The sequence below is a fragment of the Plasmodium inui genome, assembly GCF_000524495.1.
Source record: "Plasmodium inui San Antonio 1 unplaced genomic scaffold supercont1.6, whole genome shotgun sequence".
Classification (NCBI taxonomy): Eukaryota; Apicomplexa; class Aconoidasida; order Haemosporida; family Plasmodiidae; genus Plasmodium; species Plasmodium inui.
Window position 1 is genome coordinate 1,198,906 of NW_008481840.1, and position 1,250 is coordinate 1,200,155.

At 35.2% G+C, this 1,250-nt stretch overlaps 1 protein-coding gene across 1 annotated transcript; it reads right to left on the reverse strand.

The window, feature by feature from the left end:
- On the reverse strand, positions 1-459 carry C922_02033 (hypothetical protein; the record flags this gene model as incomplete). The annotated part of the gene is made up of 1 exon (XM_008817632.1): positions 1-459. A coding segment is annotated over one exon (459 nt), but the record flags the coding sequence as incomplete, so codon positions are not given.
- Between the last annotated feature and the right edge of the window lie 791 nt (positions 460-1,250).

Below are 1,250 nucleotides of genomic sequence, written 5' to 3' on the forward strand. Positions count from 1 at the left end.
TTAAGAAGGATGTCCCAGTGGGTTGATATACTTTTGCCTTCTCGCCCCATCTTCTGATTCGATACTCTCATTACGTTCTGAATCATCCAGCGCTTTTCTAGAGGGCTCATCATAATCATCCTTTGACGCATAGAATGAGTCGTAATAATTGCTTAGACAATCAAAGCTATCGAATGCTTCTTTATTGCCCACCTGCTCTGAAGCTTCCAATTGTTTCGCAAATGAACAATCAGTTATGAATGGGTTGAATTCCTTTCGAAAGAAGTCATCATGTTTTAATTCGTCCAGGCCATATCGAAATATTCGAACATATCCTTCTGGTAAAGTCCAGATTTTACCCATGAGTAGTGGGTATTTGTGTTTAAAATGCTCGTGTGCTTCTTCCCTTAACATTCTCCTGGGACTGGCACCTAATGTGACAATTGTATCCTTTCTATGGTACACTTTTTCGGAGTGGTTCTAAAAATGGGGGATAACCCCAGAATATGTTAAATAAATATGTATATATATTATGCTCTTTTCTTAAAGAATTTCCCCTTTTTTAAATGAAAAATGAACGGAAGCCTAAAAGGGGGTAAAGATTTGTAATGTTCATTCTGTTCCACACCCACGGAGTCAAGGAATTTCAAGCGACATATTATAGGGGTGTGCGTAAAAAAAAATACAAAAGAATGAAAAATCTCTCATTTGGAATGTCCTCAGAATTACCAAATCGTTACCGCAATGTCAAAAACTGTTTACACTTGTAATATTTCTGGAAATGGAGGGTTGAAATCGAATTTTTCTTTCGCTCATTCATTTGTCGCTTCCTCAAAATGTAAGTTTTTTTTTTTTTTTTTCCAAGTACATTTTTTTTCTACCAGTTCTGTAAATTCTTCACATAAAAAATGTATACTTTTGTGGGATTTTTTCCCTTGACGCTCATGTATGTGTGGCAAGAATTGTGTGAAACGAACCATGGCGTGAAGGAAACCAGCGTGTGCGTCTCCCCACATATGTGTACTTATAAGAGCGTAAACGTGTATATAAGCACGTGTATTTGCCAGCCTATTTATCCTTGTGCACATTTCAACCGATTTGTAGTTTTCTTGAATCGAGATAAGTAGATATACATTTTGTGGATTAATTTACAAATTTTAAAAATACTACAGATGTACATAAAACACAGTTTGTATGTTCCGCCAATCCATTGGTACATATTGAACTATTATATAAACTTTAATTGTTGAATTTTAAATTAAAAAAAGGTA